This window comes from Miniopterus natalensis, chromosome 6, assembly GCF_054644295.1.
Source record: "Miniopterus natalensis isolate mMinNat1 chromosome 6, mMinNat1.hap1, whole genome shotgun sequence".
In the NCBI taxonomy this organism is placed as follows: domain Eukaryota; kingdom Metazoa; phylum Chordata; class Mammalia; order Chiroptera; family Miniopteridae; genus Miniopterus; species Miniopterus natalensis.
In genome coordinates, this window is record NC_142086.1 from 38,070,969 (window position 1) to 38,090,602 (window position 19,634).

At 44.9% G+C, this 19,634-nt stretch overlaps 1 protein-coding gene across 1 annotated transcript; it reads left to right on the forward strand.

Moving 5' to 3' along the window:
• The first annotated feature begins 9,352 nt into the window (after window positions 1-9,352).
• Window positions 9,353-19,081, forward strand: TIGIT (T cell immunoreceptor with Ig and ITIM domains). Its single transcript, XM_016200147.2, has 4 exons — window positions 9,353-9,601; window positions 10,555-10,872; window positions 14,750-14,850; window positions 18,845-19,081. Exons 1-4 carry the CDS (start codon window positions 9,538-9,540, stop codon window positions 19,079-19,081), a joined length of 720 nt encoding a protein of 239 aa, XP_016055633.2. The 5' UTR covers window positions 9,353-9,537.
• The last annotated feature ends 553 nt before the right edge of the window (window positions 19,082-19,634 follow it).

Consider the following 19,634-nt stretch of genomic DNA (forward strand, 5'->3'; position numbering starts at 1 on the left):
TGAAATTAGTAATGTTTTGCCGCCAAACCAAACTCATTTTTAATCGTTGCCTCCTCACAGCCTTGCTGTTGGCAATTCCTCGGATGCAATGAGCATTCTCACACTAATCGCTCTATATCGTGTTCAGATGTGTTAAAAGACAGAGGTGCTGAAGTGCAATCCTTCAACAGGCAGGGGCCTCCCGCTGAGTCCTCTGTCTTCCTGCTCCCGCATCCTGCCTGGTGCCCTCCTTCCCCCAGCCGCATTTGAACATTTCCTTTCATTTAACTTTGCTTTTTACTATGAAGTTTGAATTTACAGAGAGGTAGAGAGATAATTAATACTCACATTCCCATCATCCAAATTTACCAATCATTTTGCCACCCTTTCTTCTTTATTTTTTTAAGGATTTAAAAAATATGGACATTATGACACTTTACACTTAAAAACTTCAGTAGAAATCTATAAAAATTTATTCCCTACATAAATTGTCATTATCACACTGTATTAATTTTTTAATGCTACTGTAACAAAATATCACAAACTGGGTGGCTTAAATAACCGGAATTTATTGTCTCATATCTCTGGAGGTTGGAAGTCCAAGATCAAGGTGTCAGCAGGATTGATTTCTTCTGGGGCCTCTCTCCTTGGCTTGCAGATGGCCGCTTCTCACTTTCTCTTCACTTGCTTGTCCCTCTGCCCGTATGTTAATATCTCTGTGTCCAAATTTCCTCGTCTTTTTTTTTAAAAAAATATATTTTTATTGATTTCAGAGAGAGGAAAGGAGAGGGAGAGAGAGATAGAAACATCAATGATGAGAGAGTCATTGATCAGCTGCCTAGCCCACAACCCAGGCATGTGCCCTGACCGGGAATCGAACCCTGATCGCCTGGATCCTAGGACAATGCTCAACCACCGAGCCATGCCCGGCAGGGCCAAATTTCCTCTTCTTATAAGGACAACAGTCAGACTGGATTAGGGCCCACCGTAAAGATCTCATTTTAACTTAATCACCCCTTCAAAGATCTTATCTCCAATTACAGTTACATTCTGAGGTACTAAGAATTAAGACTTCAATATGTGAATTTGGGGAGGGGAGGGACACAATTCAGGTCATAACACACACTTAACAAAACTAACAATAGTTTATTAATATAATTCATGCTCGGTCCATATTTGATTTCTTACAGTTGTTCCCAAAATGTCTTTGTTTAAACCAAAGGTCAATCAAGGACCATGAATTTCATTTGGCTATTATATCTTCTAAATTTATGTTAATCTAAAACAATCCCCCTCACCTCTTCTCCCCATCCCACCCCAATTGTCTTGTTGAAGCAATTGCCCCCCATTTTGCCTTTTCTCTGCTTTGTAGTGATTTAACTTGTTCACCTATATGCTGTTTGGGATTTCCAATAAACTAGAAGTTAGGCCTAAAGATTCAGGTTAAACATTTTAGGCAGGAAGATTTCGTGGCTAAGACTGTACACTTCATATTGGGTCTCATTAGATAGCATAGTGTATCTGGTTGTTTAAATTTCAGTGATGGTTAGATTTAGTCCCTGGGATAAAGTGGGGACAGCTTGATCCCTCTTTTGAGCAGTTACATGTCCCCCTTTGTGATCAGCAAGTGATCTGTGAGGGCTGCCTAAGCACCTTGGAACTCAACTTTGCCATCGCATTTTATGCAATGGTTTTAGTTTCCATTGGTGATTCTTAACTAAATCAACTATTTCATTCCCATTTACCAAATTTATTCTATATTTATTAGCTGAAATTATTCTGCAAAGAAGCAGTTTCCCTCATCAACTGGGGCTATTTAATTATCCTTAAATACAGATCCAAACGGGAAGACAAAATAAATGCTTTTAACTTTAATTACCGATTTTCAGAACAAGGAGTTGGTGTAGTAACTACCTCCAATGGTGACAAATGAGGCTTGGGTTTTTTGGAGGGAGTTTTCTGTTTGGGGAGTGTCATTTATAGATTTATGGCCTTTAATATATTCTTATAGCCATTTTTCTCTTTCACACTTTAATTGGCCCAACTCTGGCCTAATTGTGGCCCCTGCAAATTGGTCTGGTCTTTTTGACATGACCCCATTAATCTTTGAAAGATTCTTTATTTCCTTCGAGAATGAGATGCCCTGCACTTGCCTCGTATATTCCTTGCCCCAAACCTGGAGTCAGCCACTTCTCTCAGCTCTGGTTCCTCAAACACAGAGCAGCTTTAGAAACCGTAATCTCACTCCTGGAATACCCATTGCTAGTGGAATAGTGTTGATTTTTAGTTCTTTCGATGGGCTTAGCTAGACAATATGACTTTATTAAATCATGGCTTTGTATTGATAGTTCAAATTCAAATTTAGCATTACAGAGTTTTATTTATTTGAATTTACAGTTCTATTTTCTCTTAGTCTGAAGAGCTTGGTTTGAAACAAATTTAATGTTATTACTTATTTGTTGTATTTCAAATAACAATACAGTAGAATGAATAGAATATGTTTTTTGTCCTAAAATATATCCCACCAAGAAAATAAAAGGGTTAAGTTTTAAATTCAGCTGAAATGATTTTCTCTGTGTGATTATTAATTTTATAGGCCATTAGATTTATTTGTTACTTTTTTCTTTTCAATTTTAAGGATGGTGTTGCTTTTGTATTTTTATACAATATGTATGTTTTGAATATGTAAAACTGTTACATATCTTAGAAGTTAAAAGCAATACCCAAATAAGTTTCTCTTCCATCCCAATCCCCTCCTCCTACCCACCCTCCCCCCACCTAATGGTAACCAACTTAAAAAATTAATTTCTGGCCCTGGCTGGGTGGCTCAGTTGATTGGAGCATCTTCCCGTGCACCAAAAAGTTGTGGGTTCAATTCCCTATCAGGGCACATCCCTAGGCTGTGGGTTTGATCCCCAGTCTAGGTGGCTATAGGAGGCAACCAATGGATGTTTCTCTCACATTGATGGTTCTCTCTCTCTCTCTCTCTCTCTCCCCTTCTCTCTAAAAAAAAATCAATAAAAACATATCCTTGGGGGAGGATTAAAAAATTCTGATTAATTCTTACAGTGTTTCTTACTATAAATATAAACAAATTTGTACTCCTGTATTTACTCCCGCTTATCCCTTTTCCACAAAGGCGGCCTACGGTAGCATACTTTAGGCACTTTGCTGTTTCATTTAACAAAGTCTCTGGAGTTCCCTCCATGTCAACACATTGAGATGCTCTCTTTCTTTGGTTGTCCAGTTTTTCATTATGTGGCCATAACAGAGTTTATTCAGTAAGGGCTGGGTATCATAATTTATCCAACCAGGTCCCTATTGATGGACATTTGAGTTGTTTCATGGTTTTTTGCATATATATATATATCTCCTCAATGAGTGACTTTGTGCGTATGTCATTTCATTTTTGTGCACTTATGTCCTTAGAATAGATCTCTAAAAGTGGGACTCCTGGGTCAAAGGGTAAACACACTTGACATCTGAATAGATATTGACAAATTCTCATTAAAAAAAAGTTGAATCATCTTGTATTTTTAATATCAATATATGATATCACCAGTTTCTCTGTAGCCTCACCAGTAGAGTATATTGTAAAAATTTTGATTTTTGCTAACTTGGTGGGTGAGAAATGGTTTCACAGGGGAGTTTTATTGCATATCTCTCTGTTATGACTGGGATTGAGGAACTTTCCATATGTTTAAAGAACATTTGTATTTCTTTTTCTATGAATTATCAGTTCACGTATTTTAACCAGTTCAGTGTTCTTGGCCTTTTTCTTCTTTAATTCTAGGGTCTCTTATGTTAAGGAGAAGATCATTTGGTTGTGAAATAAGTTCCAAATATTCTTTTCTAGACCTTTCTGATTGTTTTAAATGCAAAAAGCTTTTTTTTAAAAAAAGAAAAACTTATGTAGTCGAAGTCCTGACAAAATTGTATTTATAATTCTAGATTTTGAATCCTTGTTAAAAAGGCTTTCTTACTTGTAGGTTATAAAGGAAGCCACCTAGGTTTTCTTTTACTTTTTGTATGGGTTCATTTAAAAGTATGTTTGGATAGTTAATTCATTTGAGTATAGTTTTGTTTTGTTTTTTAATATGGCTTTTGCACATTTCTTGTCAAATTTATTCCTAAATATTTTATTTATTTATTTATTTATTTATTTATTTATTTATTTATTTATTTATTATTTCTGCAGTTGTAAATGGAGATTCTCTTCCAAAATATCTGCTGACTGGTAATGACTGTATATAGGAAGGCTATTTATTTATATTAATTTTATATCCTGCAAATTTTGCAAAATTTTATTTTTGTGTGAGTCCCCCCCCATTGATTCTCTTGGGTTTTCCATTCATATAAGCGTCAATAACTAGAAATAGTTTTATATCCTTATTATTTTTTTAATCCTTACCTGAGGATATGTTTTTATTAATTTTAGAAAGGGGGGGGAGAGAGAGAGACAGGGATGTGAGAGAGAAACATTGGTCGCTTGCCTCCTATAGGCGCCCCAACCAGGGATAGAACCCTAAACCTAGGTATGTGCCCTAACTGGGAAACAAACCAAAACCTTTGGTGTATGGGACAGCTCTCCAGCCAGCTGAGCCACCCGGCCAGGGCTATATCATTATTTTTAGTTCTTATGCCTCTAACTGCTGTTCTTACTTAACTAAATTGGCCAGTACTTCTGAAATGTTAACTTGTTGTGGCGATAGTGAGTGTCCTTGTCTTATTCCTGACTTCCATGGGTATATCTCCAGTGTTTTCCCATCAGAAGAGATGTTGACTTTGGGGCTGGTGTGTGTGTGTGTAATTATGCTAAGACAGAATTTATCAATTTTTATTTTACTGAGTGTTTTTTATTTAATCAGTGATGGGGATTGAATTTTCTTTTCAGCATCAAAGGAAATAACCATATGCTTTTTCTTTGTAGATCCAGTTTTTAATATTAATGGATTTCTTAGCATTGAATCATCCTTGCAATCCTGGAATACATTCTACCTCGTGATTATGTATTTTGCTTAATATGCTATTGGGGTCCTTGTGACAATATTTTATTTAGAATTTTCCACCTCAACATTTTTAAATGAGATTAGAATCTGATTTTTCTTATTGTGTGCAATCTTAATAATTCTCATATCATTTTGCAATTCACTTCATAAAACTAATTTGGAAGTTTTCTTTTATGACTTATGTGTGTATATTTTAACTAATATTGAAGTTATGCAAGTCCTCCTGTGAAGCCATCTAGGCCTGGCATTCTTCTTGGTGGAGGGAGAGCACTTGATCATTGAGAGGTTCTTTGAATGAATGACATGTTCACTTGAACTTCCATCCCAATCCTAGTTGTCCTCAATGCCTAGGGCTTCAGGGAGTAGGAATCAGGAAGCAAGTTTCCAGGGGTAGAGGATACTTTTCCCAAGGCAGATGGGACTAGGGCTGGATTGATAGTATAACCACATCGCCAATGGGGGAGGAATATGAGGGAGTGACGTCGGTGGGTAGAAGGGCTGTGAAGAGGTACAGCAGAGGCCTAAGTTGAGGAGAGATCAGCTGCTTCTTCTCAGAGACTTTTCTTTGGACTCTGCATTCCAACCTCTCCTGGGGGGTCTCTCTCCTGTTTTCACAGCTGGGAAGGCAAAGGAAATTTCCCATAGTCCCCTGAAGTCCTTGGCAGCCTTTGTCAGGGAGGTCCTCAGAGTCACCTCACCCAAGGGAGCTTGGACTCACAGTCAGCACTCCCACCCCCAAATTCTCTCCATTTGCATTCACTATGAGCCAGTTTCAGCCAGCAAACCCTGAGGCTCACAGGCTTATTAAAACGCTTCAGGTGACAGACATTCCTTTCACACTGAGTCTTTGATTTTCTGAGGCAGCTTTCTCCACAAGGGGGCTTCTGAACAACCACCCATTGCTCAGATGGCTGCTCTGTGGGGTGGCTTTGCTATGACAAATGGTAGATGGGGGTGGGGGGGACACAGGGCAGGCTCTTCTTGATGCCTGGGAAGCTGTGTTCTCTTTTCCTTCCAGGTCCCTTCTCCCAGCTCCCACAGCCCTCTGCAGACCTGCAGGCATCAGGGGCCTCCTTGCCCCCTTGGCCACAGACAGCCGGCTGCCAGGAGGTGCTGGGCTCTGAGAGCACTTGGCTGAGGAGGTCACCAGCCCTGTGACTGATGCAAATATGCACTTTATTAGAGGTGGGAAAAGAGGTAGGAGAAAGCTGGGATATCCCTAAAGCTCCCGCCAAGGCTGAGTCAACGGGAAGACTTTGGAGAAGCTGGTGCTCAAAGACACTGATGAGAGTGGTCTGTTTCCTGAGAGAACTCTAGGTAGTGTTTCCTGTGCACAAGTGACAGGTCTTGTAGAAAGTGTGACCACTCTCAGCTCTGTTGACGCAGTTCTGTGATCCCTGCCTGGCCACAAGTTTCCAACTGCAGCAAGTGGAGTGGCTGTGGGCTCCGTGGGGCCTGCAGGTGGAGTGGTTGTGGGCAAGGGGAAGGCTGGGCTGTGAAAGGACTTGGGCTGGGAGTGTTTTACCTTGCAGTCCGCTTTCCATGCAGATGGAGTCCCTCCCTCAGTGCCTGCAGCCATCTAGCTGAGTCAAGACTAACCAGGCCTGTTCAGCCCACAACCAGGAGTGAGGGCATGCATGGGACAGACTGACGTATCTCAGTCTATGGTCATAGACAATAGTGTGGTGAAAGCCTGGGGTGGGCGGTAGGGGCTGGGCGGAGGGGATAAAGGGGGGAAAATACTGTAATACTGTCAACAATAAAAATATATATATTAAAAAATATAAAGTGAGGGCAGAAGAACTATGGTGGCTCGTTTCAGAACTTTAAAATGGAAACGTGTGTCAGTGTCTGACCGACCACAGAGGTTCATGCTGTGCTACAGAGGCTGCCAACCGGCCCCAAAGGCCCCAGTGGCCAGGAGCTCTCCGTGCAGACCTGCTCCTCAGAGCTGTGCGCCCAGTCACTGCTGAGCGGTGGCCACATCAGCAAGGCTTCCAGATGGAGTCCCACCCAGTAGGAGGCTCCAAGGGGGACTTCTGGAAGCTTCCCTGGGGATACTCTTCTGTTATTCACCTTCCTCAAAGGCCTCCTTAGGGTCTGGTTGGTACAGTGGCCACTTTTCTGCAGGAACATTTTATCTTCAGATTCTTATATTAGATGCATATGACAGAAAGAAGAGGTTGTGTAGCACCCTAGTCTTGGAGTCCAGAGACCACGGATTTACTCCTGGCAAAATAATACATTACCCAGATAGAGAGAGATACTCTTCTCTGATTTTCCTTTTACTTCCTTAATTAAATTATCAATAAGCCCAGCTGGTGTGGCTCAGTTGGTTGAGCTTCGTCCCATGTACCAAGAGATCACCAGTTTGGTTCCAGGTCAGGGCACATGCCTGGGTTGTGGGCTCCATCTCCAGTAGTGGGCATGCAGGAGGCAGCCAATCAATGATTCCCATAGATGTTTCTATCTCTCTCCCCCTTTCCCTTCCTCTCTATAAAATCAATAAAAGCATATTTTAAAAAATTAAAATATATATATTATTATCAATACTATCATTAAAGTATTGAACCTTCCTGTGTTCCAGGCACTGTGCTAAACACTTTACCAAACATTAGTTCACTGGATCTTCACAATGACCTTATGACGAGTGGGGAGAGGGGATATTATTGTTCTTGTTGCTGACGAGGAGACTGAGTCTTAAGGAGGTCGAGTAACTTTCTCAAGGTCACCAAACCAGGGTGAATTTGGATCCTGGTATATCTTACTCTATAGTCTGTTAATCACCACCCTCAATTGTCTCTGAAGAGCACCATTCATCAGAATGAACTCGACTGTGTTCTTCTTTGGAGCGATTGCTTAGAAACAAATAAGACAATTCTTTAACTATTTTTTTTCACCCACTCTAAATTTCTTTGGATTCCTCCTTATATAAGACAGGTCCTGCCTCTATGATTTCCGACCACCCCTGCTACAGAAACACAGTCTGCACATTTACTGTAGCCCGAGCCCCAGCATCCACCTCTCTGTGTGCTCTATCCCCACTGGCTGCTCCTGATTTCCCCACACCTGGCTCCTTTAGCTTGGCAACCAGTTTGGAACCACCCCACAAGTTCAACCTCAACACCTTTCCTTGGACACACCTTTATTATTGCTCCTTTAGCTAAAGGACTGTGATTGTTGAAAAGGGTGGAGTTGATATCTCGATGTGAGCCTTGAAGGACAGGTTGAATTCAGAAAGGCAGAGAGAAGCTGGGGAGGCATATATTGTCTAAGGAGCTGGAGGAGGGGTGAGGTGAATGGCTTATGGTATAGACTTGGGAATAGAACCCAAGGAGGGGAAGAAGCTGGTTTGAGATGAAGCATCGGGGGAGATGGGTGACAGGAGTCTGGATGGTGTGGAATGGTCAGGGTGCTTGGCTGGAATAGAGGGACCACAGTACCAGGCTTCACATGCTCCCCTGGTGGAGCTGCGCATTTTTAGCATATACACCATGGAGCATGCCCAGGGGAGCAGCGGTGAGCCCTGGACGCAGGTGAATGTGGATCTTCCACTTCCTCTCCCCAGAGTGTGGCTTCACCAGAGAGCAAGCTCTGCCTGTGAACCGTCTGAGGGTGGGGCCCTCATTATTTTCCCTGGTGTCTCCAGAGCCTGCAGTTGAGTCTGGTGCTTTGTAGGCACTATGGGCTTTTTAAATGAATGAAGGAAGGGAGATGAGTCAACAGTAGGATCTGATGATGAACTGGGAGCTTCAAGCAAGGGTCAAGCAATCTCTTTCCAGGGTTAGGCAACTGAGGCTCACCCTTCTCCACATTCCCAGTTTTCAAGGGGTTGCCATGCACAAGAAAACTTACTCTTCTGCTCTCCTCTGATGATACTGTGTCATAGAGATTAAGCCAGAATTCAACAAAGTCTCAGTCCAGATAAACAAAACAGAAAATATAAGAGTCAAGAAGAAGACCTCATTCAAGGGAAAGTGGCAGTGTTAGTCCAAGACTTTGTCCCACCCTGGTCATGTCTCCATAGTAACTGCCCCTTAGTCACTGGCTCATTAGATTTCCAGTGCAGATCCTAGCCTCAGAGTGCACAAACTTCACTTTCTCTAATCTCTGCACACATTCTATAGGATGAAGTCAGGGAAAGCCAGGGAACCCCATTGGTAACAGGTTCTATAAAGCTTGGGCATGACACAGATGCCCTGAGCTTGTTAAATAAAGGCTGTTTTGGTGTGTGTGTTTTTTTTTAAAAAAAGGCAATAAGAGAATTCAAACCAATAGATTGACTAACAGTAATCTAAAGACCAGTGTAGTATACCTCTAACCACATCTATGCTTATTTTTAATGTGTTTCCTTCACGGTCTTTCTTGTGGCTCACCCTATGCAGTTTGTGTACGTGTTGAGAACTCTGTTTGTCTCTGGTTTTGCTGAACTCGGTTTTTCCGAGACCCTCTCTCCTCGTAGGCTCAGTTTCGCCTTGCCACCTGCAGTCGGCCAGTTTCCGTGGCAGAAGAGGCCACATCTGCTTCCTGAGGCCCCCCGGGCAGAAGCATGCAGTGGTGTCTCCTCCTGATCTGGGCCCAGGGGTTGAGGCAGGCTCCCCTCCTGGCTTCAGGTAGGAACAGAAAACCCCGGCCTAGAGCCTGAGGAAGAGGGGGAACAGAGGGGGGAAAGGGGAGGCCGGGAGTGAATGCTACCCGTGTCTGCAGGAAGGAAACCACAGTGTTCAGAGCCCTGCGCCCCCCTTTTCTCCTCTGAGAAGAAGGTGCAGGTCTGTTCTGGGCGGCAGATGAAGGGTCGGGGTTTGGGGGAACCTGACTGCCACCCCAGAAAGGAAGCAGGGGGAGAGACAGGCACTAAGAAGGAGGAATGATAAAATAGCTTGTAGAAGTTCACTCATGTTCCGTTGTCCTTTCTTCTGTCCTTGAGGAAACTTCTAGAAAAACATTGTATGATTTCTGTGGATCAAAACGTTTCCTTCAAAACGATTCTAGAGATTCTACCATCATAGATTAAATTTATGTTAAATCCATTTCCTTCTATATTAATAGGGGACACAAATATTTAAAAACTGCAGTATAAATTAGTTTTTATGGTGCTTTCTGAACCATTTGAGGGGTGGTAAGTGCTGAAAGGGTGGCTTTGCTGTGGAGACCCGGTTTCTCTCCAGTGTGCCTGTCGTTTGGAGGTCATGGCTTTCCTGAAGAGTTTTCCAGGCACCCCAAAGGGCAGCCAACCAAACAGACAGATTTTATTTCAAAGGATAATACGTTCAGAACCAAACTGGGGGGCTGGGAGATACAATGAAACAGAAGCAGTGGTTGACAGGGTTGATATTTTAGGTAGGGAGACAAAGTAAGCACATGAAAACCATCCATGAGCTGGTCATGAAACTATAGGACAACCCAATATCCTGAGATGGTGAAGTGCTTCATCCTCCTGGGGGAGTGACAGGGTGGACCGAGGACACTAACGTTCCCAAAACCAATTCTGGCCGCAGGGCCCGTTGGAATTGCTACGGGGAGGTTCAAGGCCAGCTGTTGATGCCTACTTTTCCCCCTTCCCTAGGAGCTGTGGTAACCTTGGGGAACATTTCTGCAGAGGAAGGTGGCTCTGTCACCTTACAATGCCACCTCTCCTCCACCACCACCATGGTGACTCAGGTCGACTGGGAGCACCAGCACCAATATCTGGCCACTCATAATGCTGAGTTGGGGTGGTACATAACCCCAGCCTTCAGGGAGCGAGTGGTCCCTGGGCCTCACCTGGGCCTCACACTCCAGTCGCTGACCAGGAACGACACAGGGGAGTACTCCTGCGTCTATCACACCTTCCCTGAAGGCGTTTACAGAGGGAGACTCTTTCTGGAGGTCCTACAAAGCTCAGGTATGTCGTCTGGAGCAGAGCAGCTGACGAACCTCATCCCCTAGGATAGAAAATGCATTCCTGCCAAGCACAGTGGAGCAGGGCCTCCCAACCCCAGCTCCCACTCACAGCACCTGGGGGGTTGTAAATAAGGCAGCGCCCATCCCAGACCAGTTCAGTCGGATTCTCTAGGAGCAGAGCCAGGACATGGTAAGTTCTGCGAGCAACCCTGGCGATTCGAATGTGCAGCCAAGGTTGAGAGCCACACTTGGGGTATAAAAGGACATTTTATGTATATTTACTAAGAAGGCCAGTTGATAAGGTCATCTGGAAAATGTTCTCAGTTATTGGTTTACATGGATCACGCAAATTAGAAGTCCCTATGTTTACAAAGGATTAGAGCTGGTTAAAAACAAAGCTGTGCGCTAAGTGTCAATGTACAATTTACATTTAAAAATTTAAAATTTTTTTCAATTTCAGTTGACATGCAATTTTATATTGGTTTCTGGTGAACAACATACTGATAGACATTTGGATACCTTACAAATGTGACCAGCCTGATCAGTCTAGTGCCACCAGGCATCATACATAGTTATCGCAGTATTATTGACTATATTCCCTATGCTGTACTTTATATCCCCATGATTGTTTTTATATCTGGCGATTCATACACTTTAGTCCCTTCTCTTTTTTCATCCATCCCCCCACTACCCTCCCATCTGGCAACCATCAGTTTGTTCTCTGTATCTATGAGTTTGTTTCTGTTCTGTTTTTGTCATTACTTTGTTTTTAGGTTCCACATATAAGTGAAATCATATGGTATTTGTCTTTCTCTGACTTATTTCACTTAGCATAATACTCTCTAGGTCCATCCATGTTGTCACAAATGGCTAGACTTCATTCGTTTTTATGGCTGACTAATATCCACTGTGCGTATGTACATCTTCTATATGCATTCATCGATCAATGGACACTTAGGTTGCTTCCATATCTTGGCTATTGTAAATAAGCTGCAATGAACATAAGGGTGCTTATATCTTTTCAAATTAGTGTTTTGGATTTCTTTGGATAAATACCTGGAAGTAGAATTGATGGCTCACAATGCTAGTTCTAGTTTTACTTTATGATAATTTACGTTCCCCCATACTTCACAGTTTCCAAAATAATCTCACATTCATTATCCATCTGGACACTTCAACCAGCTGTCTGGATGGTGGGGAAGGATTCTTATAATATCAGAGAGACAGTGTAGTGGAGTGGTTACAAGCTCAGACTGATGCCAGACAGCCCATGTCCAAATCCTGGTGCCGCTCTTGACCTCAGACAAGTTTACTTAGCTGCTCTGTGCATCGGTTTTCTCATCTGTGAAAAGAAGGTAGATGTAAGACCTTATGAGGTGCTCACATAGGATTAAGTTACTTACTACAAGCAAATGCCTGTAGGACAGCACCTGGAACAGGAACCAAGTAAGTCTTGGCTGTGAATGCAATTCTTATCTGACTGACACAGGTGGAAGCTGAGGCGTGGACACGCTCAGAGCGCTAGAGCTGATTTTAGTGCAGGTGTTCTGGTTCCCGAAACTGCACCCTCAGAAGTTTTATGTGCTGATTGTGTTAGAGATTAAACTTTATGAGTTAGCAAAATCTGTGAAACTGTTACCTTAAAGTTTCTTTTTGAAAATTATTTATTTATTTATTTTTGTTCAAAATATTACAGATGTCCCCTTTTCTCCCCAGTGACCCCTTCCACCCCAGTCCCTCTCCACACCATTGTCTGTGTCCTTGGGTTGTGCCTATTTGCATATAAGTTCTTTGGTTACTCTCTCCCCCTCCACCCACCCGCCCTCCTCCATCCCTCTGAGATTAGTCAGTCTGACCCATGCTTCCATGTCAATGAATCTATTCTGTTCACCAGTTTATTAAGTTCTTTAGATTCCACATATAAGCGAGATCATGTGATGTTTCTCTTTCTCTGCCTGGCTTATTTCGCTTAACATAATATTCTCCAGGTCCTTCCATACTGTCACAAATGGTACAGGATCCTTCTTATTTATAGCTGTGTAGTATTCCATGGTGCAAATATCCCACAGCTTTTTTATCCACTCATCTACCGATGGGCACTTGAGCTGTTTCCAGATCTTAGCTATTGTGAACTGTGCTGCTGTGAACATAGGGGTGCATAAACTCTTTCTGATTGGTGTTTCAGGCTTCTTAAAGTTTCTTTTCAAATGCTGCTTCCCCTCTGGCTGCCACATAGGCCAGTGAAGCACACGGACAAGAGCCTGCATCCTTTCTGGTTCTACGGACAGCCCCCCGCAACCCCTCTGGCCTCTCCATGACCTCTTTGCTCCCCATCTGCCCTCTTTTCCCACCTGCGGCCAAAGCAGGGAACTGAAACATGTGCTGGGGATTTGGGTTCCCTCTCCTACCCCTCCTGGTACTGTGTGATGACTGTGGGCACTGCCCTTGTCCTAAGGGATTGCATTCCTTAGCCACCTTCTGGGCAATCTAAGCCCTTAATTGGAGGGAATGGGGCCCAGCCTCTGCTATATCTTTCTCTTTTCTCCCTGGACGCCTGGGTTCTGTCCCTGTTCCTGGAAAGGAGGTGGAGATGAGATGAAGGGAAACCCTTCCAGCCACAGCACAGCACCCATGAGGGCAACTGTCCTGTTTCTCTCACTCTCCTGGGATCTAATATCACTCATCTCTTCAAAATTCCCTTCCTGCCTCTTCATCCTTCCAGTTACATTTTATGTGGATAGAAATTCACTTGTTCATGCTCTAATTCATATGGCAAGTATTGATGGTGCACCTGCTATGTGCCAGGTGCTTAATAAATGTTCGTGAGCCCAGCCGGGCGTGGCTCGGAGGTTGAGCATCGACCTAGGATCCAGGAGATCGGGGTTCGATTCCAAGTAGGGACACATGCCCGGGTTGTGGGCTCGATCCCTGGTAGGGGGCGTGCAGGAGGCAGCTGATCAATGATGACTCTCATCATTGATGTTTCTATCTCTCTCTTTCTCCCTCTCTGAAATAAAGATATATTTAAAAATAAATAAATAAATGTTTGTGATATGAATGAAAGGAAAACAGTAAAAGATACAGCTCTAGAGCCTTGTTCCCACCGGGTTTCATGGCCCAGGGAAATTAGTGTTAAGGCTTAAAGTGAAAGGTTATGTGCTTTTTTCTTTTATATTGCTTAATATTAATTTTATTTTAATTTTTAAGTTAATATTTTCTACTACTATGATTATAAATATGAAGTTTAATGAAAGAAAATATTCCTTTTCCATTTTTTTCTGGATGTGATCATTTGTTTCATTTCATGATTATTACCGAAAGTGATGCTGTTGCTCTGGCTAGTGTTGCTCAGTGGTTAGAGCATCAGCTTGTGTACTGAAGGGTTGTGGGTTCGATTCCCAGTCAGGGCACATACCTTGGTTACAGGTTCAATCCCTGGCCCCTGGGGTGTGTGCTACAGGCGATCCATGTGTCTCTCTCATCAGTGTTTCTCTCTCTTTTTCTCTCTCCCTCCCTCTTTTTCCCTACCCTCCACTCTCTAAAAATTATTGGAAAACATATTCTGGGGTGAAGATTAACAAAATAAATAAATAAATAAATAAAGTGATGGTGTTGAATTGAGGAAGGGAGTATTTAAAAAGGTCCACTCTGATGTGAATGTGTGAGCTACACAACTGTGTGAGGGTCAGTGGTTCAGGATCATCCTGCCGGGCAGATGCTCTGTTGTCCAGGCAGCTGGGCTGCGTAGTCGAGTCCTGTGGTTGGGAAAAGGCCTGGCTAGTCCCCACCTCTGTGCCGAATGCTCAGGCCGCCCTGGGGAAATGGTTGCCCTTTGCTTCTGGCCTTAGCCCATTTCCTTTATTTTGTCGTCCCTCTAGGGGCAGAGCACAGTGCTGGGTTCAAGATCCTATTGCTTGGAGTCATATTGCTGGTGGTCATCTGCTCAGTGGTCACAGTGGTGGTCGCATTGACCAGAAAGGTAAGACTCTGCCACTCCACCCCCATCACCTGCCCTTCCAGATTCTCTTTCTGTCCAGAGAGAGACGGAGATGGGATCTCCCCCATGGCTCTTTGTGCCTTTTTCATGGTCCTTGTTCTGCCTTTTGGGGAAGTTGTTTATATTCTTCTGTCCCTTCCCTTATCTGGGAGCTTCTGAAAGGTTGGACCTGTCTCCTCCCTCTCTTGCTGTCACCTACGATTTCCAGTTCCAGCCTGTCCCTTAAGCAGTGCTCTGGAAGTTTGGTTCAGCTGCTTTGACTGTGATGCATCTTGGGCATCTACTCTGCGAAAGGGATTTTTTGTATACTAGCTCATTTAATTTTAACAACCCTTCAGTAGTGCTGGGCTACCCAGCAATCCTGCAGGGTGAGAAATAAAATATGAGAGACCCCTGTTTACCGATCAAGGCCCTGGTATAGGAGATTTGCCCAAGCTTAAGATCCAGCCTTCTCTGAAGTTCTGTCTCTTTCTCTCTTTAAAAAAAAATTTTATTTAAATCAGGTAGAACTAGACTTGGATCCACTTGAGTAGCCATGTCACCTGACCTTGCTGAGCCTGTAAATCAGAAATAATCATGGTGCTGCCCTCATAAAGTTGTGAGAAAATTGAAGTCAAATAATTCAAGTAAGCCACTTGGCATTTTTCCTGGAATGCATTAATAACCATCATTCTTATAAATATATGTTATTATAATTATTATAAATTTTATTTATCATAGAACCTCATAATACTTGGTGCTCAGTAAATATTTATATTGCATGGATCAACTAGACTAAGTGAATGAATATTATTTGCCAAGCAGCTATTAGCAAAAATGCTCCCAGGGGACTGTCTGTGAGGGACAGGAGAGACGGGTGTGTCTAGCTCCAGGACCATGACTACCAGCCCCAGATCCTCTAAGAGGGCAATGCGTGTCCTGCAGGACCCAGCTGCAATCTCAGTAGCTGCCTTTGATCCTTTAGGATGTCAGTGCCTTAATCTCAAACTTGTTTTCTACACTGATCACAATTACAGAGTCCCCCAAACAGGATGCGATGCAAATGGAACAGCTGAAAGACCCACCTCAGGCATATTTCCCATTCCCAGAGGTCTTTTTGAAGCCAGAAGAGCCCTAAGGTTCAAAGGCAAAGATGGTCAGGCTAAGAATTGGAGCAAGAACACACCAGCATGAAAGGTCACATAAGTCCTTTAAGAACGAGTTGGGTATCCATGTTTCAAAAATGGATAGAGTTGCCCTGGCCGGTGTGGCTCAGTTGGCTGAGAGTCGATTCAGTTCCCGATCCGGGCACAAGCCTGAGTTGTGGGCTTGATCCCCAGTAAGGGGCATGCAGGAGGCAGCTGGTCTTACACAGATGTTTCTCTCTCCCTCTCCCTTCCTTTCTCTCTACAAATCAATTAAAAAAAATTGATAGGGTTGCACCAAGGTATACAGCACTTCTGTTCAGCCCAGCATCAGCATGACCTCTGATAACTACGCTTTTTCGTCCTACTTTTGGTAGATAAGGGGCAGCCATTTCTCTGAAAAGGAATGAATGAAACACTATGTGGGGAGAGACTACCTGACTGTGTGTGTTCTTCTGAGGCTATGGTGTCTCTCGAGGTCCAACTCCGCAGGGCCCGCAGTTGTGCATCACTCTGAGTTTTTGTATTTGTTTCTGGTGAACATCCATGCAGCCCTGTTCACCTTCCCGCACAGCCCCCTGCGTGTATTTTGCGCTGTGAGCTTGACGCTAGCTAGTAATGGTGCCACTGTTTCCTATCCTGTGAGCAGTGCAGGGGGAGAGGGTGTGGGCAGAATGAAATCTAGTTTGCTTGTTGAGATTTGCCAAGTGTGTTAGTGACTCAGATCCTGTCCCTCAGACCTACACTGTGGGTGGGTAGCTTGCTTTAGAGAAGTCTCCAGTAAGACCCAGAGGGTGTCATCTTTGCACTGGGTGCTGTTAGGCATTTCTGTTGCCATCCTGTTTGTGTCTGCCGCTTCCGATTTCCTTGCCTGAGCACATCCCTCACCTGTGCCGCCCTCATATGGATATGATGGCTGACTTCACATCTCGATTTTCCCAGACAGATTTCACTGTTCAGGCCTATGTCCCACAGGTACAACTGTGGTTGCCTGACCATGAGTCCTTACTTTGATTCAGAAAATCTGGTTCTTTTAGGTATGTGGCTGTAGAAGACTGTGTGTGCGCATGTGTGTGTGTGTGTGTGTGTGCGTGTGTGTGTGTGCATGTGTGTGTGTGCGTGTGTGTGTCCTACAACATGTACTGAGTATCTGTCATGGGCTCTGAGATTACACAGAGAAACACAGCACAGCCCCTTCCCCAGGGACCTCACAGTTTGGGGCCTGGAGAAGACAGGGGGTAAACAGAAGGTCCCAGGCAGCATTCAGAGTTACAGCAGAGAACATCCAGGACCATACTCGAGCACACGGGAGAGTGCGGCTCCCGTGGAAGGGTCAGAGAAGGCTTCTCAGACAACGTGCTGTGGAGCTGCATCTGGAGGGAAGTACAGAGGATGGACAATGGGTGCAACACATGCAAAGCTGGGGAGTCGGGAAGCAGTGCCTGGCATTCTAGAAGCCGCAGATGAGAGGCAGCTTGGTTGAGGAGAAAGAGCCTGGAGTCGGACAAACCCAAGTCAGAATTGGATTTGTCCTTGGGCAAGTGCCCGCACCGGCCTGTGCCCGTGAGCTAATTCACAGGCTTCAGTGGGGTGCTGGTGAGGTTACGCGAGAAGCGAGCCCAGGCCCTGCTCGCGGCACCTCTCCGACATCAGGCCCTGGACCAGAGGCTGGGGTGTTGGTGGGGCAAGCGCTGCAGGAAGCTGGGAAGGCGCCAAGTTACATGGGACATTTTGGGGGCATCACACAAGCTTCCTGTGGGTGAATTTATGGACTTCCTGGGAGAATGCTACTCAGACCAGGTGTTTTTACATAACTTAAGTGGTTTTATAAATCCCTCGAAGTCCTCCGATGGCTTCTGTAGACAGTGGGGGACATCAAAGGGTTTGGGCAGGGGCGCAGCATGACCCAGCTTGCGCTTGTGAAGGATCACTCCGCTGGTGGCCACGTGGAAGCTGGACTAGAGGTAAGAGGGGCTCTAGAGGCGGGTGAGTGTGGAAGCACAGGCAGAGATAAGACATGAAGGTGGGGGCAGGAAAGGGAGCAGGTTTCCTAGGACTGGATTTTACGGCCACTTGGAGTTTGACATTAGCCTCCAGGTCTCTGCGCTGGTGCTGTGCACCAGGCTGGAACTGTGGGGGGAGCAGTCTGTGGAGGAGGGCGTGTGTTGGGCTCCCCTGAGGCAGGCTGAGCCTGAGCTTGCTGTGGGGCATCCCGTGGCCTGCCCAGTCAGCAGGTAGTCATCTGGGTCTGGAGCTCAGGGCCACAGCGTGGGCTGGTGAAGATGGAGATCTGGGAAGAGGGTGGTTGTAGATGTGTATTTAGATGAAGTGACACCGAGAAAGTGCTGAATGTGAGAAAAAGCAGAGGGCAGAACCCGGGGAAACCCCGTTATAAGGGGAGGTGTGAAAGCAGAGAAAAGAGCAGGGCTGGCTGGCGATGCAGGCGGGGCTCACGGGAGGAGGAGAACCGGGGGACCAATACCATGGAAGCCGGGAGGGAGGACATTTGAAAAAGGAGGACAGTTGAAAAAGTGTGGGGGTGGCAGAGAGAGAGAGGTTGGGTGCAAACTGCCCCACTGGGCTTAGAGAATAGGGAGGAATGGGTTCAGGTGCACTGCGTGTGTAAAAAGTTTTATTTCTGTGGAGTAGTTAGCACTGAAATCCAGCTGTGACAAAGTTGAGAAATTAAGGGTCAAGAAACGGTGTTGGTAAGAACTCAACATTGCCTCTGTGTGTGTGTGTGTGTGTGTGTGTGTGTGTAAGAAAGGAAGAGAGAGATCATTATAATTTTGTATCATGTTGGGGAGTAACTTTGAAATAACACCCTTACATACTCTGTTGTTTGTTTTTAGAAAAAGTTTCTCAGAATCCGCTCTGCAGACAGCAGCCTGGGGAGAGTGCCGCCTGCGCCCGAGGAACGGAGGCCCAGCGTTGCGTCGTCCCCTGGAAGCCGTGTCCCGGCGGAGGCTGCGCCTGGGGGCCTCTGCACAGAGCAGGGGGCAGAGGACAATGCTGAGCCACACGACTACTTCAACGTCCTGAGTTACAGAAGCCTCGCGGACATCAGCTTCCTGGCAGAGACTGGTTAGCGGTCGGAGGCACCTTCCATGAGACACAGCCCGTCTGTGCCATTACCAAGGGATGCACGGGGCCTGCACCCTCCGTCACCGAGCCCCTGCGCACATGGTGTGCATGGATGCCACCCTCTTCTGACCTGCATTTCCTCTACCCTTCCCTTCCACTCTACTGTGGCAGACGAGGGTGAGCAGCTCGAATCTTGATTTTGAATGCAGTGTTAAAAAAAAGTGTGACCTGGTTTTGCATCTGGTAGTTTGAGCCAATTCTGTGGCTCTGAGCAATGCATTTCTCCCAACTGTACTGGGCGGGGGCTCAGGTTGCAGGGTTTTGTGGTGGATGGTGATGAGCTTGTGATTGCAGAGCCACACTCATCTCATTTCTCACTGTCGTTTCCATCAACATTCACACATTAGAAGCATTTTTTTTTTTTTTTAAATATATCTTTATTGATTTCAGAGAGAGGAAAGGAGAGGGACACAGAGAGAGAAACATCAGTGATGCGAGAGTCGTTGATCGGCTGCCTCCTGCACGCCCCTGACTGGGGATCGAGCCCACAACCCAGGC